At 43.0% G+C, this 27,538-nt stretch overlaps 1 protein-coding gene across 1 annotated transcript in view; it reads left to right on the top strand.

The window, feature by feature from the left end:
• Window positions 1-27,538, top strand: part of HELZ (helicase with zinc finger) — a 255,751-nt gene that overhangs the window by 118,997 nt on the left and 109,216 nt on the right. Inside the window, exons 14-15 of the mRNA XM_054976797.1 lie at window positions 11,152-11,331; window positions 11,831-11,932. Coding sequence (XP_054832772.1) covers window positions 11,152-11,331; window positions 11,831-11,932 — 282 coding nt within the window. The remainder of the gene's footprint in view (window positions 1-11,151; window positions 11,332-11,830; window positions 11,933-27,538) is intronic.

Below are 27,538 nucleotides of genomic sequence, written 5' to 3' on the forward strand. Positions count from 1 at the left end.
TCTCCAGTCTCCGAAGTACTGGGCTCCATGCCGGCCTCCTTACCAGTAATCGCCATTCCTTGCCCATGAAATACTCACAATAATTCCTGTTCATGCAACCACACACATCAATATTTACAATCTGCTATCCCTCTACAACTTGTGTATCCCACAAATATCCCACTCCCTGTTTAGCCTAGGCAACCCCAGCCAATTTCCTGATACACACCAAAAACTCATGTGCAACAGCTGATAAAACAAGGAATGGTAACATAATGTGCGAGCTCTTACTGATTCTTATAGACAGGTGGAGGTAAAACCAGAGTTTGTAGGCAGAGGCTACCTCCACAGCGGTCTAATAAAGACAAGAGAAGAGAGTCCAGCATATTGTTGGAAGAAAATAACAGCTGGCAGGTCCAAAGCCATGCAAATAGTCGGGAGCTTCATACAATCTCAAGCAGCCCCAGGCAGCCTCCGATAGTCAGGAAAAAAAAAGGGAGTGGGTGGGCGGGAAACCCCACAAACTCAATCCAAACAAGCAGGGGAACAAAAGGGGTTAAAAAGTATTTATTATAGATGTGCACCAATGTGAATAAAAACAAGTTTAAAACATAAGGCCTGAATGGCAGGCTACATATATATATACTCTAAAATTTGCTAAAACATCTCAAGATACAGATGATGGTACAGTGCAATGACCAACACAAATAGGTACAGTGCAAAACTGACCAGACGCGTTTTGGCCCTTAGGCCTTCCTCAGTGGTCAATTGTAAACAATTTATGATCAAACATACCCACACATATGGAAACCAGTCATGCAATGCTCCCGGTGTTTTATCTAGAGCTGTAACAAAAGAAGGGGGGAGGAAATTTTTAAATATAATATAGTCCATTCTAAAGTGCTGGAAATATTCTAGGTAAAATACTGGATCAAAATTTACCTCAAGTATTGTGTGATAAACTGCAAATATTGCAGTAGATACAGGACTTCATTCACACAATGCTCTTCATTTATTGTTGCACTCTAAAGAAAAAATATATCAAATTATAAAATTATTCCCTAACATGCTCTTAATTACCCCCTAGGTTCTCCAAATCCAATCACAAACCCACCTGAGGCTTGGTTTCCAATGTATAGGAGTGTATTACATCAATCTGCAGTAAAGATACAATGGCACTTTAACCTAAAAGAGTTCAGCTATATGACAAGGTATAAGGATGATGCAATCTCTCCCATGTGATAAGAAGATGTGCTCTCAAAAGAGGTGGAGGGGAGGAGAAAAAGAAGGGAACACCAGAGTGGCTGAGACACACCACACATACAATTAGTGCCATTGTCTAAATCCAATCCAATCCATCTCAGACACAGCAAGTCCAGCCTCCGATAGTCTCCTGACAGTTCTGAAGACCCTGAGTACTTCCGAAGTCTGAGAACAATCGAGCAGCTTTGAAGGCTTCCAGAGCCCCTGGCATCACCTGGGCTTCTCGGGCGATCAACAGCCCACCACTGTAACCTGTAAAAGGTGGGGAGAGGGGAAACAGCCAGCTCTGCACGGAGTGGCCCAGTAATCGGGCCCAATGCACATCCCAGCTCCTGGCTTCAGCTCCGCTGGACTTGGGTTCCACTTAGTGCTCTCTGCGTTTGGCATTCTGCTCTCTACTCTGCTCCATGGAGAGCCGTCTGGATACCAGTTCCCAAAACCACCAAAGTAGCTCCAGGAAGACACCGCAACCAGAGGCACTGAAAGTTTGGTCGTGAGGCGTAGTGGCAGAGGTCATTAGTAGAAGATAAAATGCTGGTAGCTGTTCAAGTAATTCAGGCTCGAATTGAAGCCTGCATCTCAGCATCCATATAAGTAGCAAGTAGCAGGGGGTAGATGAAAATAAATTCATGAACGACTCAGCAAGCAGCTCAAATTCCAAAAGTCAGCTGGCACACTGTGATAGTGGAAAGTACCTCATATGTGTGGCGGTAGTTGGTAGTTGGTAAAATAAGTTGAGGGAGAGCATATAATAAAAGCTCAAATGGCAGGACCAACACCCTCCCATGCCACCATCTTCGTTTCCATGCTTTCCTAAGGACCCATTCAGAAACAGCTGTTCTGACTAGGAAGGGAAACCTCCGTGGGTTTTGGCAACGGGTTCACCCATTTTTTTTCAGAGTGAAGAGCTTTCACAACAGATGCATGGGTACTTGAAATAGTTTAATCTGGTTATAAAATTGAGTTTAATAGTTCTCCATGTTGGAGTCTTTCTTTTAAGCCTATGGTTAATGGAGCTAACGTGCTAGCTAATGGAGCTAGCACATGAGCTTCTTGCACTTATTGATAAAGGGGCTGTTCAATGGGTCCCTGAATCCAAATCCAGATTCGGATTTTACTCAAGGTTCTTTCTGGTAGATAAGAAGGTTGGGGGATCCAGACCCATTCTGGACCTTAGAGAACTAAACAAGTGTGTTAAAGTACAAAAATTTAGAATGGTCACATTCCCCATGGTCCTGCAGCTTCTACCTCCCGGGTCATGGTTTCCAGTACTTGATTTGAAGGATGCTTACTTCCAATTTCAATTAATCAATCCCACAAAAAGTATCAGAGATTCCAATTTGCGGTACAAATGTACCAGTATCAGGTATTGCCCTTTGGTTTGGCCATGGCGCAGAGGGTATTTACTAACTGCGTAGCTGTGGTGGTTGCCTTCTTGAGAATGCAGGAGTGTCAATTTACCCATATCTGGACAATTGGCTCCTTACAGCACAGTCCCAGGAGACACTACATAGTCACTTTAATATTAAGAGTATGTGAAAACTTGGGCCTGGCAGGTAATGTTTGTAAGTTAAACCTGGTCCCCTCAAGGAAAGTACAGGGTTTTCTAACATTCAAAATAACTTCTGCTACCACAGTTGAAAAGTTTGTTTCTATGGGTATATGGTGATCACAGAATAACAGAGTTGAAAGGGGCCATACAGACCTTCTAGTCCAACCCCCTGAGCAAGATGAGCCTAAAGCATCCCTGACAAATATTCATCCAGCCTCTTCTTGAAAACCGCCAGTGAAGGGGAGCTCACCACCTCCCGAGGCAGCTAATTCCTCCTTTGAACTACTCTAACCATGAAAAAGTTTTTCCTAACATCCAGCTGGTACCTTTCTGCATGTAATTTAAGCCCGTTGCTTCAAGTCCTATCCTCTGCTGCCAACTGGAACAGCACCTTGCTCTCCTCCAAATGACAGCCTTTCAAATATTTAAAGAGAGCAATCATGTTCCCCTCAATCTCCTCTTCTCCAAACTAAACATTCCAAAGGCCCTCAGCCTTTCCTCGTAGGGCTCAGTCTCCAGACACCTGATCATTCTCATCGCTCTCTTCTGCACCCTCTTGATTTTGTCCACATCCTTTTTGAAGTGAGGCCTCCAGAACTGCACACAGTACTCCAGGTGTGACTTGACCAGGGCAGTATAGAAAGGGATTGTGACCTCCTGCGATTTCGATGCAATGGCCCTTTTGATACAACCCAAGACTGAGTTTGCCTTTTTTTGCCTCCACATCACACAGACTGCTCATATTTAGTTTACAGTCCACTCTTACCCCAAAGATCTCTTTCATATACACTACTACCCAGATGTGTATCCCCCATCCTGTATTTGTGCTTCACATTTTGTGGCCCGTAATACTGTGCACTTATCTATGTTGAATTGCATCCTGTTCGCAATCACCCACTTCTCCAGAGTATTCAGGTCTTGTTGAATTTTAACTCTGTCTTCTTGGGTGTTTGCCACTCCTCCCAATTTGATATCATCAGCAAATGTAGTCCATGTACCCATTCATCCAGATCTTTGATAAAAATATTGAAAAGTACTGGGTCCAAAACCGAGCCCTGTGGCACCCCACTGGACATCTCCCTCCAATCTGATGAAACGCCATTGACCACCACTCTTTGGGTACAGTTCTCTAATCAGTTCCCTATCCACCGAACTGTCCTACAGTCCAGTCTGCAGTCTTCCAGTTTACCCATTACAATGTCTTAGGGAACCTTATCAAAAGCTTTACTGAAATCCAGGTAAATCATGTCGACATTGTTCTCACGGTCCAGTAAGCTCATCATTCAATCAAAGAAGGAAACTAGGTTGGTCTGACAAGATCTGTTGGGGAAAAAACCATGTTGACTTCCCTGGATCACTAAGCGGTCCTTCAGATGCTTACAGATTGATGCCTTTGAAGTCTGCTTTAATATCTCTTCCCAGCAACAGAAGTCAGACTGACCAGCCTGTAGTTTCCTGGGTCAGTCTTGTTCCCTTCCTTAAAGATTGGGATAACTTTTGCTCTTCTCCAATCTTGTGGCAGATCCTCAGTTCTCCAGGAGACCTTGAAGATGATGAACAGAGGCTCTGAAATTCTCGAGAACGTTATTTGAGCACTCTGGGATGCATACCATCCAGCCCAGGGGATTTGTATTTGTCCGGTGCAGCCAGGTGCCTCTCCTCAACCTCTCTGGCAATGTCAACTAGCCCCCCAGGTGTCCTGTCATGTCTACTACCATCTCTAGATGGGCTTGAGTTCTTCAGGGAGAAAACAAAGGCCTGTCTGCTTTTTCTCTGTCCTCTATCAGAGTTTCTCCTTCCACTTCCAGCAGCGGTCCAATTGCCTCTTTTACCTTGCGTTTGCTTCCCACATATCTCTAGAAGTTTTTCTTATTGTAGCAAGCCCCCCTGGCCAGACCCAGTTCATACTGAGCTTTGGCTTCTCTGATGGCTGATTTACAGTACCTAGTCACCCTCATATATTCCTCTTTAGATGTCTGTTCATCTCTCCATTTCCTGGACATTTCCTTTTTCTCCCTTAGCTTCTTCTGGAGCTCCCTGTTCATCCACATCGGTTTCTTGGAGCCCTTAATATGTTTCAATCTTGCTGGAATACTGAGCGCTTGAGCTTGCAAAAGTTCATGTTTGAGAAGAGCCCACCCTTCACACACTCCTTTCCTTTCCAGCCCACTCCCCCACAGAATGACTCTCATCAAGCCTCTGAGTTTCTTGAAGTTGGCCCTACGAAAATCTAATCTACGAGTCTGGCAACGAACCCCCCCCCCCCACAGCAACTGGAATTCAAGGAGGACATGGTCACTTCCCCCTAAGGTCCCCACCACATTCACCCCGTCTACCAATTTTTCCCTGTTGGTTAATATTAAGTCTAGTATGGCCAAGCCCCCTTGTAGCTTCCTCCACCATTTGAAAGAGGAGGTTATTGGCCAGGCAGGTCAGGAAGTTGCATGAGTCTTGTTGCTTTGCTGAGTCTTGTTCCTCCCGAGGAAGCCTGTTCCACTGAGGGACCGCTCTAACTGTTGGGACGTTCTTCCTAATGTTTAGCCGAAAGCTCTTTTGATTTCATTTCAAGCCGTTGGTTCTGGTCTGACCTTCTAGGGCAAAGGAAGGTGCTGTCCTCTATATGACAGCCCTTCAAGTACTTCAAGTACTTGAAGATGGTTATCATATCACCTCTCAGTCACCTCTCCAAGCTAAACATTCCAAGCTCCAGGACTTGGTCACCAGATCCTTCACTATCTTTGTTGCCCTCCTCTGAACATGTTCCAGCTTGTCTATATCCTTCTGAAATTTTGGTGCCCAAAAATGAACACAATACTCAACGTGAGGTCTAAGTAGAGCAGAGTAGAGCGATATCATCACTTCATGTGATCTGGACACTATGCTTCTGTTGGTACAGCCCCAAAATGCATTTGTCTTTTTAGTTACCTCATTACACTAGGGGTGTGTGCTTCGGATTTCCAATTTGGGTAAAATACCAGCATGCTGGCCCCAATTTGAACATCCCGAATCAAAGCTTTCCGAAGCATTCATAATGCTTTGGAAAGCTTCAGGGCTGAGTTTAAAGGGCCCCTTTCCTGCCACTTGCAAGTGGCAGGGCCTTTTAAACAATCCCCCAGCCCCAGCCCCCCAGCCCCACTTACCTTGGCCCTGCCGTTGGTGGTGAAGGCAGCATTGGTGGCTGCTGTGGCGGCCATTTGAGGGGCAGGAAGGGCCGGAGGTGGCAGCTCTGGCCTTCCCTTGCGAGCCTGGAGAAGGTGGCGCAGTTGCGGCAGTGGCGGCTCCGGCCTTCCCTCCGTCTTGTGAGCCGCTTCAGGCCCGGAGGAGGCAGTGTGGCGGCAGAGGAGCTGGCTCCAGGCTGTCCTGACCTCGTGCGGTCTTTAACAGCAGCAGAGGAGCCGGCTCCAGGCTGTCCTGGCCTTGTGCATGCTCCTGCCACTGCCCATCTGATCACCCTCCCCCTCTCCCTGCCAGCCAGGCAAGTGGATGGGGGTGGAGGGATTGCCCCAGGGATGTGGGGGTTGCCCTAGTGGGTGTGGGAGGTGGGGGTGCTCCCTCTCACTTCAGTTTGCTTAGAATCTTTACGGAGCATACCGAAGTGAATAAATTTCTGAATTTTTTCTCTGCTTCGGGTAAACTCGAAGCGGGAAACCCGAATCTTTTCGGGATGCACACCCCTACATTACACTGCTGACTGATGTTCAGTATATGGTCTGCTGAGACCCCTAGATCCTTTTCACACATACTACTGCCAAGTGAAGTCTCCCCATCCTATAATTATGCATTTGATTTTTCCTACCTAAATACAAGACTTTTCATTTATTTCTGTTGAAATTCATTTTGTTTGTTGTAGCCCAGTTTTCCAGTCAAGATAATCCTGTAGCCTGACTCTGTCTTTGATCGTATTTGCTACCCCTCCCAATGTAGTATCATCTGCAAATTTAATAAGCATTCCTTCTATTCCTTCATCCAAATCATTTATAAAAATGTTGAACAGAACAGGTCCTAGTACTGATCCCTGAGGAACTCACTTGTCACTCTTCTCCAAAACGGTGAGGAACCATTAACAAGCACTCTTTTGGTGTAACCTGTCAACCAATTACAGAGCCACCTAACAATAATAGGATCCAAACCACATTTTACCAACTTGTCGACAAGGATATTATGTGAAACCTTAATCAAAAGCCTTTTTGAAATTGAGATAAATTTTGTCTACAGCCTTCCTCTGATCCAACAAGGTAGTAACTTTCTCAAAGAAAGAGAGAAGATTAGTCAGGCATGACTTGTTCTTGAGAAACCCATGCTGGCTCTTAGTAATCACAGCCATCCTTTCTAAATGCTCGAGAACTGATTGTTTGATAATTTGTTCTAAAACTTTTCCAGATATAGACGTGAAGCTGACAGGTTGGTAGTTACCTGGATCCTCCTTTCCCCCTATTTGAAGATGGGGCCAACATTTGCCTGCCTCCAATGTTCTGGCACCTTGCCTATTTTCCAAGAATTCTCAAAAATAATGGAGAGAAGCTCAGAAATTACATGTGCGAGTTCTTTTAGTACCTTTGGATGCAGTTCATCTGGCCCTGAGGACTTAGTTTCTTTTAAAGATACTAGATGTTTATGTACTACCCCTTTGTCGATCCTAGGCTGTAACTGCCTTCTCCATTCATATGTTCTGTTTTTGCCATGTTGAGCTCCCTCTCAGGAGAAGACTGAGGAAAAGTAGGATTTGAGCAGTTCTGCCCTCTCTTCATCATCTGTTACGATTTCGCTTTCCTGTCCCTGCAATGGGCCGACCATGTCCTTGCTCTTTTTCTTACTTTGAACATAAGCAAAGAACCCTTTTTTGTTGTTTTTAGCATCTCTTACTAGCCTAAGCTCATACTGAGCTTGAGCTTTTCTAATGATCTCCCTACAAGCATTGGTTATTTGTTTATATTCATCCTTGTTTATAAGGCCCTCCTTCCATTTCCTAAATGAGTCTTTTTTATTTCTCAATTGATTAGAAAGTTGTTTATGGCGCCACCTTGGCTTCTTTAGGCTCCTCCCTTTTTTCCTTCTCATAGGAATCGTTTGTGATTGTGCCTTCAGTATTTCACCTTTAAGAAGCTCCCACCTCTCTTAAACTCCCTTCTCCTTAAGTATTTTTGACCACGGGATTCTACACAGCATAACTTTCAGTTTGTTGAAATTGCTTTCCTGAAGTCCAACCTATATGTCTATGTACAGATTTCCCCTTCTGCAGGAGTGTAAATTCCAAAATTACATGATCACTGCTACCCAGGGTGCCCACTATTTTCACCTCATCAACCAGCTCTTCCCTGTTGGTGGGAATCAGGTCCAAGATAGCAGAACCCCTTGTTTTCTTCTCCACTGTCTGTTTATATACAATAAAGATAGAAAAAGCAGTTCGAGAACACAATCCTTAAAGTATATTATACTAAAAGAACTATATACATACACCTTAATGGTCTAAATTTAAGGTACATATTTTTCCTTCCATCTTTGTTTACTATTTGTCTGTTTGATATTGCATTATCTACTTATATGTGTCTTGTTATGAGTTAAGAATTTGTTGATATAGTTGGTTTGGAAATAGAAGATCATTTTAGTTATATGGTCAAAAAAACACATCCATTTGTTGTAAAATTGCGTTGTTGGGTTGTTGTATTTTGTCTGTTATTTTTTCGATAATAAACTGGTCCCATACCTTTGAATACCATTGGTTCATTGATGGTGGTGTCTGTTTATTCCAGTGAGAGGCAATTAATGTTTTGGCTATTACCAGTAGGCTTGTTATAAGATCACATCTTATCGTTGGAATACCATTATTTTGCCATAGATCTAAAAAGATTATTTGAGGTTCTAAAAGGATTTTATAGTTTGTTATTTTTTCTATGTGTTGTAAAACATCTGTCCAAAATTTATTCGTTACTGGGCATTGCCAGCCACCAACAGTGTGCATACGATCCAATGTCACCACATTTTGAACGTCTGGTTTTGAAAATAATGGGGTCAAAGGATTTTATGTTGCCATCATGGCATAGTTTTTTTAAAAGTGTCTTTACACAATTGCTTTCTATATACTAAGTTCTGGAATTTTCAGTCTTGGTATCTCACAGCAATTCTGTCTCGTCCTCCCCTTTTCATTTTCTTACCCTTGTACCATCTAGTGGAGTGCTAGACATTTTTTTTTGTAAAAAAAGAGTTAAAATTAATAAAAGTTGTAAAAGTTTTACATCCTCTTCATAGAATATATATGTGCCTAGTCCAAAAATAAATCTGAACGTTTTGGAGGGTAGGATGGAGCTTAAGTCTGTCCCCCTCTTTCACCCTTAATGGGGTAGAAAAAGGAAAGTATAGAGCTGGTTGATTAAATCCCAAAGCTGTTACAGCCATCACTGTTTGTTGCTACAGTTTGTGAGCTGCTGTTGGGACTTTTCATTCATTTCTTTATTTTCAGTAATTTGACCAATCATATAACATGGTTACATGTTGAGAACCTAATATACAGCTGCAAGACTGGAAAATCTATCACCACGAGTTTTGTCAGTGCAATCCTAAGAAGAGTTACTCCAGTCTAAATCCATTGATTTCAATGAGCTTAGACTGGAGTAACTCTTTTTAGGATTGCACTATGTGTGCAGCAGCTTTTGCATTTCTGGTTCCTAGTGGAACAATAGAACTCACATGCAGAAGTCTGATTCTGAACATACATCAGCTTCACTGTGTTAGGGTGGTAGTTTGCAAATAAACAGTTTTATATTTCATGTATCACTATAAATAATCCCTGTAAATTAATCCTGTGATGTTGTTAATAGATGTTTATTTTAGTCCAATAAATTGAATGTGTTTTTTTTTTTTAATTTCAAGATGATTTTACTCAGGGGTCATTTTGTAGAAAAAGAGCTGGAGGGACTCATTAGCATAAGTCATTAGCATAACTCATTAGCATATGCCACACCCCTTGATATCACCAGAAGTGTGTCATTAGCATAACTGATTTGCGCATGCCACACCCCTTGACATCACCTATACTGGCTGTTTTGGACCCAATCCTGGCCATTCAGGGCCGAAATTGGGCCCAAAATGGCAAAAAGGGGCTGAAAATGGCTGAAAAGGGGCCCAGAATGGTCAGGATCGGGCTGCTGCTGAGTGGGAGAGTGATCTGCCACCCATCAGAGGCCTGATCTAGGCCATTTTGGCCACCTGACATGTGACCTCTTTGGGGAACTGCCGGAACTGTGTTCCGGCGCATTCTCCCTAGAAATGAGCCCTGATTTTACTCCCTAACCATTGAGCCCAGTTGATATTTTTTTGGTATAATCCTGTTAATTTTACTTTTTTAATGTGGTTAAGTACCTTTGTTCTCATTAAGCAGATGCAGCTATTTCTGTTTCGGGTTTCTGTATTTCTTGATTTAACTCAAGAAGATCTTTGCTTCTAGTTTTTCTTTCTATTTTTGTTTTCCATCCATATCATCTTTCTAACATTTCATTCATTGCAGTCATATGCAAAAAGAACTCAATAACTTCCCCTTTGCTTTAACCCCTTACAACCTTCCATTAGTGCAAACTTTCCAAGTCCGTGAAACTAACACCAAGGCAGATCACATTACCAAAGTATGGCCATATGTGCTTCAGTGACAGGTGTTTTCTGCTTTCTGTACCTATTTTAAATCTGTCACTGGGCACACCAAAACTGCATGTAGAAATCGGTAACCTCTTAACTAGTACAATGGAATGTTCTAGAGAAATTTTCTGTTATTCTGATGCTCTTTCATTCATTCATTCATTCATTCATTCATTCATTCAGTGAGCACAGACTGCCCGTTCCCCTGGGTCTCAAATGCATGTTTCTTGTGCTAAAGACTGTTTGAAAGAGCTTATTCAGTCCATCGATGATTGCAGGTTGTTTGTGTTACACTTTACAGGTCCTGTTAATCTTTTTTGGACTTCTAGTTCACCAGAGAGAATTGGCCTTGTTAGATTTAAAATTTATTATATTATAGTAGATAAAGAGTAAAACATAAAGAAGTATTTGTTTTGATCATTTAATTACAACTTAGACTTATGCATGGCTTTTAAGTTGTTTAAGTTTTATGTTGTTATACATGTTATGGGCAAGCTGAGATGTCATAGAAATTGGTGGACTTTTGTAAATGTAGGCGGTTTAATGCCAGATGGTGTAACTAATATATGTGAATGCAGTAACTTTACTATTTATTCCAAATGGTAGTTGAAATTTAAGAACAGTATGTGTTGTTGGAACAACGTGTTTTGGGCATGTCTTGGAATGATTGTAATGTCATTTCAATTCATAGTATTTTGGTGTTGCTAAATGTCCTGCTTTCTGTTGTACAGGCAGTGGGATGAGCAGTTGGATCCCAGGCTCAATGCAAAGCAGAAGGAGGCTGTTCTGGCTATCACAACTCCACTCTCAATACAGTTGCCTCCTGTTCTTATCATTGGTCCCTATGGGACAGGCAAAACCTTCACTTTGGCTCAGGCAGTCAAGCACGTACTTCAACAGCAGGATACTAGGTGAGATGGTATGATATGTAGATGTTTAATTGGAAGGCAAATGCCACACTTTACATAAGGGAATGATAGCAGTGCAGAATTTCCATCCAGCTTAAAAAAACCCATCCATCATTGTTTTATCTAGATGTTCAGAAGAGAATTTAACTGTCTAACGGTGTAGTCTATGCTTAGAAGAAGGAATTAAAATTGGCAACGTGGAAATAGCCTATTGCAGCATATTTAGCATATTTAGAAAGCTGTGCTCTGTGTAGACTTGTAATGGCTATCTTTATTTTAAATCTACCTAAGTGTAAAAATGATTTTTAAAAGTGACGTTGGCAGTTTAGATCTTCCCCGCAGAAATTAGTTAGAAGCACCATCGAACCATAAAATTCACAGACTAATTTCGTTAAAAGAAATGTGTGGGGAAGATGGCCACTATCTTTTTTTGTATTTTTACTGCTTTGAATGATTTTCTGTTTCTTCATTGCTTTTTTATTTGAACCATTTATTCCAGCAGGATTCTCATTTGCACCCATTCTAATAGTGCTGCTGATCTCTACATAAAGGATTATTTACATCCGTATGTAGAAGCAGGCAATCCCCAGGCGAGACCTCTCAGGTATTTTTTAAGGCTTACTATGTCTCTATACGGTATCTTAAGAAAAGGTGTCTCTCATAAATAGTTTTGAAAAAAATACTAGTAATTCCGAACTTATTGGCATTTAAAAACTCTGCTTTTGCATAAATTTAGACTAAAATGGAATGTGGACTAATATCAGTGTTCATTTCTTTCAAGCCTCAAAAGTAAAGACATCCTTTTTTAAGCCTTTCTTATGTGGATATATGTGCTTTTAGTAGCTGAACAAATTTTTATATGGTCCTCTAAAATTACAAAGATCCCCCCCCCCAAACCCTAGATGATAATTGGGTTTTGTTTTGGAAAAAAAATGGCATTTAAAAAAGAGCAATATATGTAAATTTGGAGAAAATTATTATGCCAAAGAAATTGCAAGTTTGGAGTATCATGTGAAATTAGTTCAGTAGCAAGCCATTTGTGTGTAAATCAACTTGTCATGGGTTTTATTGCTATTAGGAAAAGAAAAATTATGGGAAATTTGAGCTCGCACATATGTACAAGAATTTAAAAGGAACCTTGTTTTAGAACTTTTTAAGGTGGAAATTTATAAAACTATAAATTTCTGTAAGCTGTGAGTCCTTTTAGCTGCAAATACTGATATTAAGATTTAAATTACCACTATATGCTGCTGTCCTGAAGCCAGGGCAATAGCCAGTTATGGATGGAGTCTCTTTGCAAGCAAATGTTTATATATAAACAAGCCAAAATTAATCTGAGATAGCAACATGTCCTAGTATTGTGGAACTAAGGTTGCTAGCCTTCTCGTTTTTCCATTCCTGTTCAGAGACTGCCTTGGAATCATAGTGCATGCTTTTCTCCACGATTCCATAGGAGCGGGGTAGGCTGGCTGGGACCTCAAGAGTCACTAACTCCAACCCCAGAAGCAGGAATCCTACCCAAAGGGATCACAAATGACTAGGCACTCTTAGAGCCAAGCTACAAGTGACGAATGACACTTGAACGGCAAGTGAACAGACTCACGTGTATTCCTCCCTGTTCACTTGTGCTCCACTTGTGCTCCACTTGATAACTTGATCACAAGTGAACAGGGAGGAATACACGTGAGTCTGTTCACTTGCCATTCAAGTGTCATTCGTCACTTGTAGCTTGGCTCATAGATACATATCTAAAATGACCTCAAGATTATTTTGTTTAGATCCAGGCTGATTATATGCTTCATAAATGGGGAGTAAGGCCTGGTCTACACATGTAGCACAGTAAGAGGGTAGCATTCTGAGGTGGAAGAATGGACTATACCACTTCACACTGTAGGTGGGGCTATCACATTTTCATTATAGCCCTGTATAAAAACTCGCGGCATTTTTTAAAAGCAGTATGTCAGTGAGAAATAGTTCTCTTCTAGTACTTAGTATGTTGTGCTGTTTTTCTACTTACAAGAAATTATTAAGATAGGGGAACTTTGAAAAACATAACCCCTCACCTGTAGACTGATGTCCATTCTGCCATTTCATTATCTCAGCTGCCTCATCACCACCTCATTCTGCTTCTTGTCTAGACCGGGCCTAAGTAAGATCCTGAAATCTCTTAAATATTGGAGAACACACATTTTTATTTTGTTGAAGCAGTTTTGTCTGCCCGGTGAGGCCTTTCATATGCCCACCCTCTGGCCAAGATGCGCTGTGTTGCTGCCTGGGCATGAGCCTTTTTGGTTGCCGCCCTGCTTCTTTGGAGGCCTGCTGGAGGAAAGGCAGGCCTTCACTTTGCTTGTCTTCAGGAGTGGCTGCAGAAACAATTTAGTTACGAGAGCGTTTAGACTGCGCTAAGCAGTTCTCTGGGTGCAGTGGAGTAAGGTTTTGCTGGCTATTTGTTATCTTTAAGGAGATTTTAGTTGTGTTGTTGATTCAATTGTTTTTGTTATGACTGTTGTTTTGAAGGTTATGACACTCCTTGGGTTCCATCTGCAGTAGAAGAAAGGTGGGCCTTGAAATGTTTAAAATGAATATAAGCTCATTTGTTGCACAAGGGCTGATGGGCTGAAGATTGAATGGCCATGGTTATGATATGATGGGAATTTTATCGGAAATGAAATATGTTATATGCAGATCTTACATCTGGCTTAGTATTCTGAGAAAGAGAATGATACTTCTTGTCTAAAAAAATCTTGTCTAAAAATACAGGTTTTTAGCTTTGACCCCAGAGCAAGCTGTCTGGATGGTTGCTGCAGACTCATTAATATAATTTGGCTTGGGCGGGTGGGGGGGGGGAGTGTTATCTTTACTGTCTGAAGTCAAGTTAGATAGGATATGGAAACCACTTGAAGGAAAGGTAAATTAGGTTTAAAATAGTATCCACTATTTTAAAAGATAATTTGACTTTCTGTCAAGTAGCTTACCTATTAAAAAACGGAAATGTCTTTAAAAAGAGCATTGCATGCTTTAATGTACGCTGTGTTACATTTAAATGGTAAAACATCTGGTGCTGATTAATTGAGCTGTTGCAATGGCTAAGAATGTTCAGTTGTTTCAGGAACTTGCATTTTTCCCCAGGCAGAAGCTGGAGTGCAGGGAAACTCATCACTTGGCTAGTATTAAAACCTTACCCAGAGAAGAGCTGAGGACTAGGACAGAGTTTTGAGAAATAGGGAACTGACCAGGAGGCAAGAAGGTTGAAGGAAGGGTGCAGCAAAAGCAATGGAATTATGAAAAGGAATCTGAAAGAATAGGTGCTGATAGTGGGAAGCCAAAGGAAGGCTTGGAAATAACTTGACACCGATTAAGGTTGGAGAGGGTGTGGGAAGAATAGTGCGGGGTTTGCAGAGATTGTGGCTACCTGAAGGGGGACAAAGTAGGTAGTGACCTAGGGATATAGTTGATGGAGGAGAAATGAAGCTGAAGAAGTAGAAGGAAATAGATCTGGGTTTGTGCACGATATATAGGAAGTAGAAAAGTAAAGAGAGGTTTTGGAGGACTTGGGGACTAAGAGTCAGGAAGTGAATAAGGCATGAAGTTGTGAGGTCTAATTCAATTCTGGTAGGAATTCTGTTACTTGTGGCTGCAGTGTTGTGACCTTGAAACCCTAAGCGAGGTGAATGTAAATGTGAATGTGAAATTCAGCCCTGTCCCAGCTTTTTAGCTGGGCTGAATTTCACACTCAGATATGATTTTAAGCAGCTAATTCTTTACATAGCATTTTCTGTTTGAGCATAACTGTCCACTAGATGCTGCAGATTTTAATTGCTATGAATTCTTTTCCATGGTATATTTCTCATTTATTTTGTTTCTTTGTTAAAGAATTTGACTCTCCTTTATAGAAAGATTAAAGCATTTCTGGTGTCTATTTCTGACTTTTAAAACATTCCCAATATTTGAGATTTTTTTAAATAACTGTGAAAAGCAGCAAGAAGATGCAATGAAATAAGTGTTATACCACAGTTAGTTGCAAGATAGCTATGCTAGATATCTAATACAAAACCAGATTTGTTTCATCACCTCAGTGAAGTGGAATACATTTTTTTCATCATTGTCCCAAGACTGCTGAATTCAAAGAAACAAGTTTACAAAGAATTATTTTCTAGTGAATTTTCAGAATATCTCTGGTGGACTGAGACTATATTAAAAACCGGTGATTAATATTTAGTATAAAATCTGTATTATAAAACCAAACGTTGCAAACACAAAGAGAACTGAATTGGGAATCTCCTTGAGTTAAATGCTAGAATATAGGATTTATAACTCTTAGCAAAGGAGAATATGAAGTTATTGATGAAAAATTCTGAATTCAGCAAATATAGCATTAACTAATTAAAACAATTTATGAAATGTAGATATCACCAGTCAGTAATTGTCAGGAGGTCTCCTGTCATACTCTGCAAGGCTGTTTTGATTCTGCGCGGCTCTGATGCTAGAAGCGGTTCGCTGGAATGCGACTGCCTGCTCTGATCTCTTCCTCAGCCTGCGGTTTCTCTTTCGCCTGGGAAGGCCTTGGATTTTCTCACATCTCATCTCTGCTGTGTTCTGCTGTTCATCTATTAAACCCAGTTAACTGTTCTCAGAAGGGGTGTGGGGCTGAGCTTAGACTCCTATATACTTTTTGTGCTTGTAGAGAAACACCATCCCTAGCAAAGAATGTAGTAGTGAGTGCACTAGTCGCTTATCAAATAAAACGCTTTAACTCATGCAGTTCCTTAACTCATGCAGTGAAGTTTTTGAAAGTTACTTGGCAGAACCTCACAGTTTGCTAGGAATCCTTTTCAACCTCTGGTTCTGAAACCTGAGCAACTGCTGTTGCGGGTGCCTGCTGGTGCGGGGAGGGCAGAATACAAATCAAATCAATCAATCAATAATAAATAAACTGTTGACTCCTAACACCCGAGCCATGGCAGGAGGAGGAGAGGATACCAGTGCTACAAGGCTGACAGAGGGAAAACCCTAAAGACCCCGCAGATGAGCGTGGGCACAATGTGAGTGTGTTGACTGAAGGAGGGGCGCTGCCCTGTTTCATTCTCCCCAGGAGTGACCTCAGCTTTCAGAGGTTTGAAGGCACCCCACAAGCTTGGACCCCTTGTGTGGCATCAGCCAGGAGCAGAATGGACTTGCTGGAGTCATCTGTTTAAACAGAATCTAGGCCTGGGAGAGGATCTCCTCGAGGGAGAGGAGGACCTGGGCAAGGAACAAGAAAGGGAGAAGTTGCTGCAGGCAAGCTCCAGAGATCCAGTATGAGAACTTTGGGCCAAGCTTTGGGTCGGTTGCCCTCCAATTCAACCTGGGAGGGTGCTGAGGTGACAGACCTGGACAAAGAATCCCAGTACTTATGGATAGACAAGGGACCCCAGTGCCTCCAAATGGGCAAGGAGCCCCAGTACCTGCAGATGTGCAAGGAGCCCCTGTGGCTCCAGATGGGCGAGGAGTGCAGGTACTTGTGTAACCACCAATTCTATCTGTTCCTCCGGGTGGAGGGCCGCCTGGAGGAGTCCCATTACTGCTGCTTGGAGGAGTACCGGTACCTCAACCCCAACAGCTGTTGGGACTATGCAAGCTGGAAGCTTGCTTTGAAGGGGACTCCGAGGAGTTGGGGTATTTCCTAGTGCAAGACTTGCTTGGGGTGGTGGTCAAGGGGAAAATCTTCACTAAATTGGATTTAAGAGATGCTTACTTCTGAGTGAACATTAAGAAGGAGGACGAGTGGAAGATGGCCTTTATACCCCCTGGGGCAATTTGAGTATCTGGTTATGGCATTTGGGCTCCAAGGAGCTCCGGGAGTCTTCATAAACCTAATTAATGAATTGTTACATAAGTACCTGTACAAAGGAGTGGTTGTTTATATAGATGATCTTTTGATTTATTCTGACAACTACAAGGATCATGTGAAGTTGGTGAGAGAAGTGCTGAGCGCTCTGTATGACAATAAACTATTTGCCAAATTGTCCAAATGTGAATTTCACCAGGAGACCCTCTGATCGCGTCACGGATTGGGCGCGAAACAACTCTAGTGGGTGTTCTTTTCAAAGTTTCAATTCATCCTTAAACACCTCCCCCAGGTTCTCAAATTTCTTAGCAGATGCGTTATCCTGCCTACCACAACATGAAAGTCAGAGAGAGGAGATTATTGATACTATGTTTACCCCAACCCAGCTGGGAGGGGCAGTGATGATGTGATGGCAAGGGCGCAAGCTCCAGATGACCCCACCCCACCCTTGAGTAGAGAAAATCAAGGCAGAGCTGGAAAAGGAGGGAGAGGAGGGACTACAAGATCCTCTCGTGAAGGGAGAGAATGGATGCTGGTATAGAAATAGCACTAAAAAATAGGAGGGGCAATCCCGCAGGAAATCCACACAATACGTTTTCAAATCCCCAATTTATCAATTAAAGTGCAAGTGCTACTTAATTTATCAGTGCATACAATATCAAAATTGAACAATCATTTCATATCAACGTATATCCTGTGCAATAATAGCAGCAATGAAACATAAAGAGCAGATTACAATCCATAAACATCCTATACATATCCGGGTATGCTGAAAAGTCCTTTTTTATTCAATTTCTTATAATCCAAGTTCCATTCCGTTAGAACAATCTTCCTCGGTGCCCTTGAAGTGTAGAAGAGACGTAGAGTAGAGGCTGGTGACAGAACCTCCTCTGCTCAATCTGGGGCCAGCTATAGTCCACAGATTTCGTTGTTCCTTCCTCAGGAGCGAGTTCTCTACCATAAACATACATTAATTCTTCTAACCCCCATAATTACTCCCCATCGCAAAACTTTTCAGGTTGTACTTACATACATATCTCACAGGAGGAAGAATCATCCAGAATATATCCCAGCACGGGCGGCAGTGCTTTCTAACCCGTGCCCCCTAAGCAATCGCGTGTTCTTCAAATAGTCCACCTCATTACTGGGTGACCCATCTCTTAAAGGGACCCTTCCCACATATCTCATTCCTCATAAATAGCAGATCAACGACATCTCACTGTTTAAACCTTTTGGTTTTACTGTGTCTAATCTGAAAATCCAAAATGCCTCACGACGAAGGAGATGCCTTTGTGACCAATCATTACTATTTCTTGCTACCTCCAGAACAATTACTCTGAGGGCGTTCTCTAGATGTCCTTTCTCCTTATAGTGCAATGTTAGTGGTGCTTCCAGAATATTATTTCAGATCCTTGAGATGTGTTCCATAACCCTGACCTTAAGCAAAGGGAAAGCAAAGGGAGGAGGTTCTGTCACCAGCCTCTACTCTACGTCTCTTCTACACTTCAAGGGCACCGAGGAAGATTGTTCTAACGGAATGGAACTTGGATTATAAGGAATTGAATAAGAAAGGACTTTTCAGCATACCCGGATATGTATAGGATGTTTATGGATTGTAATCTGCTCTTTATGTTTCATTGCTGCTATTATTGCACAGGATATACGTTGATATGAAATGATTGTTCAATTTTGATATTGTATGCACTGATAAATTAAGTAGCACTTGCACTTTAATTGATAAATTGGGGATTTGAAAATGTATTGTGTGGATTTCCTGCGGGATTTCCCCTCCTATTTTTGAGTATGTGCAGGAATAGCCATCCATTTGTGCTAGGTATAGAAATAGCAAGCTGTATGTGTCAGAAGGCCTCCAGGGAGAGGTGCTGAATAAATGCCATAATGACAAACTGGCCAGCCACTTCGGGTTCGTAAAAACTGTGTATTTGGTTCAGAGGCAATTTTGGTGGCCAGCTATGAGAAAAGAGATCTCCCAATATGTGACTTTTTGCCAGATATGTTTCATGGGGATGAAAAGGGAGGGAAGCTCCCAGGACTATTGCAGCCATTGGAAACCCTCTCCAGACCCTGGGCTTCGATTTCTATGGACTTATCACTGATCTTCCCTTAGCAAAGGGAAAACTGTAATCCTGGAGATAGTTGATATGTTTTCCAACCAAGCTCACTTCATACCGTGTTCTAAGCTGCCCACAGCAACAAATTGAATTAGGCTCCTCCTCACCAGAGGCACATCACAGCCATCTGGGCTCTGAGAAAGAGAAGGAAAGAGACCTGCAGCAAGAAGAGTACTCTTGGAATATACTTGAAAGGTGATGATGTTGACAGAAGGCACCTTTCCAGTCCCCTGCATAGAGTGTGCCATGTTTGTTTCCCATGAAAGAGAAGATGGACTTCACTTGTCAGAAGTGTAACCTGGTCAGGCTTTTGGAGGAGAAGATTCAAAGCCTGGAGGAGAGGATCACCACCCTTCAGGATATCAAGGAAGGGGAGGATTTTATTGAGAAGAGCCTGGGGGCTCTGCACAAGCATGAAGAAATAAGTCCAAGAGAAGAAGGAAGAGTCGATCTCCCTTCTGAGCCTCCTCTCAGTTCTGCAGTACAAACCAGAAGACATGGACTAAGGCAATGCTCTGGTCCACTGGAGCTCAAGAATCGTTTTGAGGTGCTTGAGATGGTGACGGAGACGAGAGTGGAAGAAGAACCACAAAAACCTGGAGGGGGGAATGAACAGGGCATGGGGCCACACGGAAGTGGAAGAAAACGAAAGGAGGTGGTCATTGGGGACTCTGCTCAGGGGTATGAAACGTCATGTGTCCAGGTCAAATCCTCTACTCTGAGAGATGTGTTGCTTGCCGGGAGCCAGAATTCAGGATATTACAGATCAACTGCCGAAACTGATCAGACGCAATGATCGGTACCCATTTGTGCTGGTTCACGTAGGAATGAATAACATGGCCACGAATACCATCGTAAGAATTAAAGAGGATTGTGAAGCTCTTGGAAGGCAGTTGAAGACGGTGGGGGCACAAGTGGTATTCTCTTCTATCCTTCCTGTCAAAGGAAGAGGAAAGCAAAGGGAGCAGATCATACTGGAGATGAATCGTTGGCTGAGGTGGTGGTGCTGGCAGGAGCACTTTGGGTTCTGGGACCATGGGATAAGTTTTCTTAGAGAAGGCCTTCTACCACATGACGGGCTTCACCTCTCAAGGTCAGGGAAGAAAATGTTTGGAAAGAACTTGGAGAGCTTCATCAGAAGAGCTTTAAACTGATCCCGCAAGGGGCAGGGGACGATCAACATGGGGCTTTCACTGAAGAAGTGATAACAGCGGGAGCCCACCTGGGTAGGACAGATCAAACAAAGGTACAAGGCTATAAGTGTCTATATACCAATGCCCGAGGAATGGGTAGTAAGAAGGAAGAGCTTGAGCTTCTCTTGCAAACAGAGGGCTACGATATAGTAGGAATGACTGAGACTTGCGATGATTCCCATCACTGGAATGTGGTAGTGGATGGGTACGAGTTGTTCAAGAAAAACCAAAAGGGTAGAAGAGGAGGCGGAGTGGCACTGTATGTGAGGAGAGGGCTTGCTTGTCAGCAAGTTCTAGAGAATGTGGTTGACAGCCCAGTGGAAAATATATGGGTGGAAATAAAGGGAGGAAGGACAAAGGGTATTGTTGTTGGAGTCTGCTGCAGACCGCCTGACCAGGGAGAGGAAATGGATGCTGCCCTCCTTGAACAGATTGGTAGAGTATCCAGACATCAGAACCTTATAATTATGGGTGACTTCAACTTCTCCGATGTGTGCTGGGAGACAAGCTCAACAAAGCGACAAGACTCACACAACTTCCTGACCTGCCTGACCAATAACTTCCTTTTTCAAATGGTGGAGGAAGTTACAAGGGGCTCGGCCATACTAGACTTAATATTAACCAACAGGGAAGAATTGGTAGATGGGGTGAAGGTGGTGGGGACCTGAGGGGGAAGTGACTATGTCGTGCTTGCATTCCAGTTGCTGGGGAGGGGGCAAGGAAGTTCATAGCCAGACCCATAGGTTAGATTTTCGTAGGGCCGACTTCAATGAATGCAGAGGCTTGATGAGAGTCATTCCATGGGGGAGTGTGCTGGAAGGGAAAGGAGCGAGTAAAGGGTGGGCTCTTCTCAAACATGAGCTTTCGCAAGCTCAAGCCCTCATTATTCCAGCAAGACAGAAACATGGTAAGGGCTCCAAGAAACCGATGTGGATGAACAGAGAGCTCCAGAATAAGCTAAGGGAGAAAAAGGAAATGTTCAGGAAATAGAAAGACAGACCTCTAAAGAGGAATATATGAGGGTGACTAGGTACTGCGGATCAACTGTCAGAGAAGCCAAAGCTCAGTATGAGCTGGGTCTGGCTGGCGGGGGGGGGGGGGGCTCGCTACAATAAGAAAAACTTCTACAGATATGTGGGAAGTAAACACAAGGTAAAAGAGGCAATTGGACCACTGTTGGGAGTGGAAGGAAAAACTCTGATACAGGAGAGAGAAAAAGCAGACAGGCTTAATTACGTTTTTGCCTCTGTTTTCTCCCTGAAGAGCTCGAGCCCATGTAGAGAGATGGTAGTAGACATGACAGGGCCCCTGGGGGGCTAGTTGACATTGACAGAGAGGTTGTGAAGCGGCATCTGGCTGCACTGGACGAATACAAATCCCTTTGGCCCGATGTTGTGCACCCAGAGTGCTTGAAGAACTTTCTAGAGAACTTCTTGTACAAGGACTGTTGCTCATGCAGAAATATCTGAGCTCCAGTCCAACCAATAGTCAACCACTTGATGGTGTTATTTTACAGTGGGGAGGAATGAGACTGAGAGTAGCTCCAAATAGGGGTGTGCACCTCGGGTTCTCGGTTCGGAAAAAAACCCAGACCGGCCCGATTCGTAAAGATTCGGTATTTCCGAATCGGGACCAGTATGATGGCCCTGATTTGGAAATACTGAATCAAAGCTTCCCGAAGCAATTTGGATTGCTTTGGGAAGCTTCAGGGCCTTTTTAAAGGGTGCCCTCCCTCCCACCAGCACCCCACTTACCTGGTGGCGGTGGAAGCAGTGGCCTTCCCTGCCGCCTTGCCAACTGCTGCAGAGGTCGAAGCGGCTGCGTGGGCAGCGGAGGCACCAGCTGCAGCCTTCCCCGCCGCCCTGCTGGCTGCGGTGGTGGCAGAGGTGCCTGCTCTGGCCTTCGGGAAAAGTAAGTGGCGTTGGGGGAAGGGGGTTCAGGGGGGAGGTGGGAATCACTTTGTAATGCTCCGAATCATTAAGAAGCATGCCGAAGCGATTCTGATAACCCGAACCCCCAATCATTTTCCTGCTTTGGGTAAACCCGAAGCATGAAAACCGAATATTTCCCCGCTGCACACCCCTAGTCCCAAGAATAATCTGCGAAACTGTTGCATGTAACTTGCATACAGAGAATTTACAAAAACAAGCTAAACCACCGATTACAGTTCAGATCACACATATGCTGCAAGAATTAAACATATAGCATTCTAGAAAAAAAATTACCCATTTTACAGATGAAGGTTGACTAATCCAAAGAATATTCTGTGAACCCATGGCAGAGAACTCAAAAACACATACAACCAATATTATGCAGAGCAAAATAATATTTCAGGAAAGTGACACAAAGAAAACTGTCATCTCCCAAAAATGCATAAAAACCTGGTTAGAGTGATTCATTGTATTTTACAAATTTTATTATAGCATAAGCTTTCGAGAATCAAGTTCTCTTCATCAGATGTCTGATCAAAACTGGGCAGATACAGAAGAGTGAGCTACAGTGAGCTACAACCCATCCTGGAAAATGATACCTCTCTCTCAGAAGCCCTGGGTGGATGACCTTTCCTTGCCTACAGACAGCCCCCCAATCTTAAACGACTTCTCACTTACAATCATGAATCAGCCAGCAGAGTCACCAGCACAGGTACCAGGCCCTGCAACAGACCCAGATGCCAGCTCTGCCCCTATATCTACCCAGGGAATACAATTACAGGACCCAATGGCATCAACTACACTGTCTCTGGCTCTTACAGCTGCTCATCCTCCAATCTGATATATGCCCTCATGTGCCAACAATGTCCTTCTGCTCTGTACATTGGACAAACCAGCCAACCTCTACGCAAAAGAATAAATGGACACAAATCTGACATTAGAAATGGAAACATCCAAAAACCAGTGGGAGAACACTTCAATCTACCAGGACATTCCACCAAAGACTTAAAGGTCGCTGTGGTTCAACAGAAACCTTTCAAAAACAAAATCCAAGGGGAGGCTGCTGAATTGGAATTCATATGCAAATTTGACTCTGTCAAGCTGGGACTAAATAGAGACTATGAATGGTTATCACATTATCACAGGTAACAGATTCTCTTTACAGAGGCGTGATCTGGGGGAGCCCAGTGACGCCTGGTGTGGGCTTTCGGGGACCACAGTTCTCTTTGTCAGATGCAGCTGGCAGGGAGAGCTGTGGTTACCGAAGGCTTATACTACATAGGAATTGGATACCTTCACTGCTACAAACTAATACAGCAAACTGACTGCACACCAAAAGGAGATGTTTACATTTCCAAGCAAAGGAATGTTTTGATAGCCTCCATGCTAATTGCATTCTGTCCTCTTGTGATTTATGCCCCCTTCTTTCCTCTCTTTCTCTCTCTTTCCCCCTCCTCTTCTGTATCTGCCCAGTTTTGATCAGGCATCTGATGAAGAGAACTTGATTCTCGAAAGCTTATGCTATAATAAAATTGGTTAGTCTTAAAGGTGCTACTGGACTCTTTGATTTTGCTACTACAGACTAACACGGCTAACTCCTCTGATTGTATTTTACAGTGATTCTGTGAACACTATAATCCCAACACCTACAGAAAGTCAGTGTCCATTAGTTAGCAGTCATTCCCAGAACTTAAGCTTGTTCTGCTTACAAATTCTAAACTTTAATTCATTTTAGACAGAGCCAACCCTTGCAAAGCTTATGTGGAGCTGCTGAGACCAGCACCATGTGTATTTTCTCAGAAACGAAATCTGTGCAAGAAATTAAAAACAAATAAAACCATATATTTCCCATGATAACTAAATGGAATAGCCATATACAGGGGCAGTAATACTTCTGAATATTAGATCGTAAGGACAAAAAAATAAGAAAGGGATGTCATCTTTCCGTTTTGCATGTAAGGCCAGGGCTGAGTTAAGAAACTTGTATAAATGTTAGGGTTTACTCCAAGACACATGAAGTAGTAAAGTAATAGAGTACTTTAAGTATGGCTCTCACCACTAAGAAATCCCCTCACTTCTGGGATTAGGAGAACTGACTTTTAGAGTGGATGTTGTTAGAGAAAACATGCAGAGCTTTTGGAGGTGGGGGACCAGAGAGAGAAAATTTCATGTAATTTGCTATCATATGATGTTTGGGTTGGAACTAGATGGTCCCGGAATCTGTCTAAGGCCCTGTGTTGGCTCTCAGCGGCCCTATAAACATAGGAGTGGGCTGCTTGGAGGATATCTTGCTGACCTATAGTGAGGCCCCAAGCTCAGAAAAGAGTGGGGCAAGACAGTAGCAAGAGGGAAGTGGGGGAGGAAAAATAAATTAGGATGAGAGGTTTTCAAGGCCTTGAGGGCTTTCTAAATAAGGAGAGCAGGGAGAAAAGAAGGTTACAGTGTCTTTGGAACCACTTCTGTACGTTAGAGGGTGCGATAACTAGAGGTCCTTTCGTTAGGCAAGGTTAGGCAAAACCAGAGTATTGTGCCCAACAGCATCTGGATTGAATAGAATAATAGTTGTGAAGCTAATGGTGCCTGAATGAGTCACTTCTGTCCAGGGCTTTTTTTCTGGGAAGAGGTGGTGGAACTTCACAATGACATCACTTTGGATCAGCTGGAACAAGGGGGCAGTTTTTTAAAGTTTAAATCGCCCTCATCAAAAATAGTCACATGGCCGGTGGCCCCGCCCCCGGATCTCCGGACCGAGGGGAGTTTAGATTGCCCTCCGTGCCAGTTTCTAGAGGTGCCGGAACTCCATTCCTCCACGTTCCAGCTGAAAAAAAAACCCTTCTTCTGTCTAGGTTTATCCTTTGTGCGACTTCCTTTCTATGGCCAAGATAGTTGGCCATTGTATTTCATGAATAAAAATCATGCGACGTGATCTGTTCCGTCCTATTCTCTAAGCCCTGTTTTCTCTTGCACGTATCCTAGTGTGGCTCACCTAATTCTCTTGACAAACAACTCTTAATACCCTTTCTTAGATTGGCAGGACAGGTTGACTAGTTACAGACCAAAAGGGCAGAGATTAATGCCAACAAAATGGACACTGAATGGTCATGGCAGTAGAATAGAGAGAATTTGGCCCAAATTTTGGTTGGTTCATTTCAGAATGCTCCTTTCTAGTCACGTATTTGAGTGAACTTCTTTTTCAAATACCTTGTAGTATTGCGTTCACCTTTCTTTATTCAGTTCAGCTTTAATAAATGCCACGAGCAAAGGCTCCTATAGGAGAGTATTAAGCGGAGCAGAATTAATTAAGCAGCAAGACAAGATGTGCTGCTTTTAATGATTGATGTTTTTATACATGATGAACAGTTAGCTTTAGGGTTTCTCCTATTTATTATACATGTATGAAACTGCTGTCTGGATTGGCTCAACAAGACTGATCCCTTAGACTAGCTGGTATGATTGTAACATCTACTTTATATTCAAGTTCAGAGAAAATGGTTTGCCACTATCTTAGAAAGTACATTATAAAAGGCTTTTCTGTACCTTCTTGCCTGTATCATATAAAAATGAACATATATTAAGGCATTAATAAATACCTTGTGGTCTTGGCTTTTCTGCTCAAGAACTAGGGCAGCCTTCTCAACCAACATCACTTTAGTCTTGTCTGGGTTCCATTTCGATTTGTTTACTTTCAGCCAACTGACCACGGCTTTCCAGCCGCAACTTAGGACCTCTGCTTTATCGGGATTTGGATAGAGAGATATAAAGCTTAGTGTCATCCACGTAGTGATGGAATCCAATTGCGTATGGACAAGTACACTCTTTTCTCCCTCCCTCACCATGTCCTCTTTCTCTTCCCTGGTAGCCCCCATAGCCTCTTCCCTTTCCCTGTTTCCTTCTCCACTTCCCACCCACCTTTGTCAATCCCATTTCGGATTTCCCTCCTCCCCCTGGCAGTCTTTCCCCTATGGCCCAGTTGCGTGGTGCTGGCTGAGCTGGGTCCAGTTGCATTGTGGGAAACCTTGTGGTGGACACTTCATGTTCCCCTGCATCTCTTCCCTGTACTGTTTCTTCTTTCCCTTCTCTTGGCAGCCTCCATATGCTCAGGTTTCCCTATGTCCTTCTTTCCTTCAAACCCACTAAATAACCTAACTTCTATCTGCCCCCATCTTCGTTTATATTTATTAATTTACTGTATTTATATGCTGCTTTCCTCCATACCTGGCACTTAAAGCAGCTTACGTCATTCTCCTTTCCTCCACATTATACTCAAAAAGCAACCCTGAGAGATGGGTTACGCTGTAAGTGTGGGACTGGCTCAAAGTCGCCTAGTGAGCTTCTACAGTAGAGTGGTGATTTGAACCTGGGTCTCCCATATCCTGCTCTGAAACTCTTTCCACTACACTACCCTCACTTTGGGGTGGGTGGGCTGCTCTTGAACAGTAGCAAACACCCAGGTTTGGGTGAACGTTAAAAACTCCCTCTTGGTCACCTTCACTTCCATCTCATAGGCTTTCATAAGCATCCTATAAGATGTTCTTGCCTCCTTGTCCCGACCCTGCTTCCACACTCGCTCAAGCCATCTCAGCTTCTTCTGTCACAGTTCCTTGGTATACCAAGGAGCCAACTTGGTGCGGGGGTGAAGAGGGTGACGGGGGGCAGTTGCATCGATGGCTTCGGAAAGACAGACATGCCGATCTTCCACTGCTACATCTAGCGAATTGCCAGGGGGCATCGGATCCCTCAGAGCAGTCTGGAAACCAATTGGATCCATCTGTCTCTGTAGGTGAGCATAAATCAGCTCACAGCCTACGCGGGAGTTGGGCCCACCCAGATGAGCCAACTGAAAAGCTACTAAGTCTATATCATTCTAAGAAGCTCTCCAAAACACTGGATTGTCGGTTAAAAAAATGAATGCGCTGCTTACCATTGTACAGTGAGGTGGCTACAGTGAGGTGGACACTGTGAATTTGGTAACCTAGTGTTTTTATATACTTTAACTAGCACATTCTTATCCTATCACTTTTCTAATAAGCTTAGGGTGGATATATGGTTCGCCCATCTTCATTTTATCCTCATACTCTGATAGGTAGGTGAGGCTAAGAGAGAGTGACTGAGAGTGACTCAACAAGT

This window comes from Eublepharis macularius, chromosome 4 (genome assembly GCF_028583425.1).
Source record: "Eublepharis macularius isolate TG4126 chromosome 4, MPM_Emac_v1.0, whole genome shotgun sequence".
Lineage (NCBI taxonomy): Eukaryota > Metazoa > Chordata > Lepidosauria > Squamata > Eublepharidae > Eublepharis > Eublepharis macularius.